Raw genomic sequence first — 1,573 nt, forward strand, 5'->3', positions numbered from 1 at the left:
GGTGATGCTTTGTCATTGGTCTGGAATGGAAAAGGGGGTGTCACAGAGTCAAATACTAGTTAGATTCAGTGAAGCCACCATGGGTCACGGCAGCCCTGACTCACTCAGTTTGGACTAGGGAAGGGACCCAGCTCCACCCCAAGCCCTGAGGTATCAAGATTAGTACTTACAGGGAGAGTGTGGTAGCTGCTGCCTTCCTCAATACTGCTTTGTCATTGGTCTGGAATGGAAAAGGGGGTGTCACAGAGTCAAATACTAGTTAGATTCAGTGAAGCCACCATGGGTCACGGCAGCCCTGACTCACTCAGTTTGGACTAGGGAAGGGACCCAGCTCCACCCCAAGCCCTGAGGTATCAAGATTAGTACTTACAGGGAGAGTGTGGTAGCTGCTGCCTTCCTCAATACTGGAGGGAGGCGATGTAGCATCTTATCCTAGGTCTGGGATTTTTCTTCCTCCCTCTGACCCCAACTCACTGACAAAGTTTCAGAGCATGACAGCCCTTCTTACTCGGAAAACTCCCCTCTCTTCTCAAGAACCCCATCCTGCTGTCCCCTGGAGATAGTCCTGACTCTCTCTCCTCTGGCAGCCTCCCTCTCCCAAAGGACCCCCGAAACCCCGAGGGCCACTCACTGTTTTGGAGTCGAGCTCGTGCCGCGATTGCGCCAGCACTTTATCCACCCCCGCCTGGTCCATGAAAGTGACGAAGCCGAAACCCCTGCGCCGCGTAGTGAGGGAGAGGCAGATGGTTACAAGGCGTGAGTGGCGGTGGTGGAAGGGGGCGAGCTCGGTGCAGGAGGGCGCGACGAGAGGCTCACCTGGATCTCTTGGTCAGGGGGTCTCGCATCACCAGACACTCCTTCACCTCCCCGAACTGGCCGAAGTATTCGCGCAGCCCTTCTGTAACCACACACCCGCCTTCGGACCAGCCCAGGCCGGGAGCCCTCCCACCCCACCCCCAGTCCTTTGCCCCCGGTGACCCCGGCGCGGCCCGGCCGCCCCCGCGCCAAGCTGCCGGCGCGCTCTCTACTGCCGGGCCTCCCCCCACTGCGCTCGCCTGGTTCCCGCGGAGCCTCCTGGCGCCCCCCGGGGCCTCGGGAAGGCAAGGGCCGGGCCGGGCTGGAGGGGGGACCGCTCCGGTCGGGTTCCCGCCGCTCTGGGAGCCGCCTCACAAAAGTTTGAGCCGCAGGTGCGAGCGGAGTTGGCGCTGCCGCTGGAGAGTCCCGGGGGCCCAACCCACCCCCTGATGCCCCCTGAAGCCCCTTAACTGCTCCCCATCACGCGCTGGGCCGGGCGCGCTCGCCGACAGTCCTGCACTCTCGGGGTCCCAGGGGCGGGGCGCGAAAGAGGGCATGAGGGCGCCCGGGGTCAGCAGGGCGCAGGGCCGGACTGGGGTGTGCGGGACTGGGGGGCAGGGAGGGGTGCAGGGAGGCTTGCGGGGCCGCTGGGCGCTCCCGGGTTGGCTCACCCTGCGTAGTCTGCCAACTGAGTCCCCCGATGAACATCTTGCTGCGGGAGGAGCAGAGACACAAAGGGCCCGCGTGAGCGCCGGGCGCCAGGGCGCAGGGGGCGCGG

The 1,573-nt window shown here is 64.0% G+C and overlaps 1 protein-coding gene across 2 annotated transcripts in view; it reads right to left on the reverse strand.

The window, feature by feature from the left end:
- Nucleotides 1–1,507, reverse strand: part of Msi1 (musashi RNA binding protein 1) — a 27,862-nt gene extending 26,355 nt beyond the window's left edge. For both annotated transcript variants that reach the window (XM_017800020.1, XM_008840534.2), the window contains exons 1-3: nucleotides 1,467–1,507; nucleotides 817–898; nucleotides 632–716 (exon numbers count right to left, since the gene is read on the reverse strand). In XM_017800020.1, the coding sequence (XP_017655509.1) occupies nucleotides 632–716; nucleotides 817–898; nucleotides 1,467–1,503 (204 nt within the window). In that variant the 5' untranslated portion in view covers nucleotides 1,504–1,507. The remainder of the gene's footprint in view (nucleotides 1–631; nucleotides 717–816; nucleotides 899–1,466) is intronic.
- Between the last annotated feature and the right edge of the window lie 66 nt (nucleotides 1,508–1,573).

Source organism: Nannospalax galili, unplaced genomic scaffold, assembly GCF_000622305.1.
Source record: "Nannospalax galili isolate Female #2095 unplaced genomic scaffold, S.galili_v1.0 scaffold911, whole genome shotgun sequence".
Lineage (NCBI taxonomy): Eukaryota > Metazoa > Chordata > Mammalia > Rodentia > Spalacidae > Nannospalax > Nannospalax galili.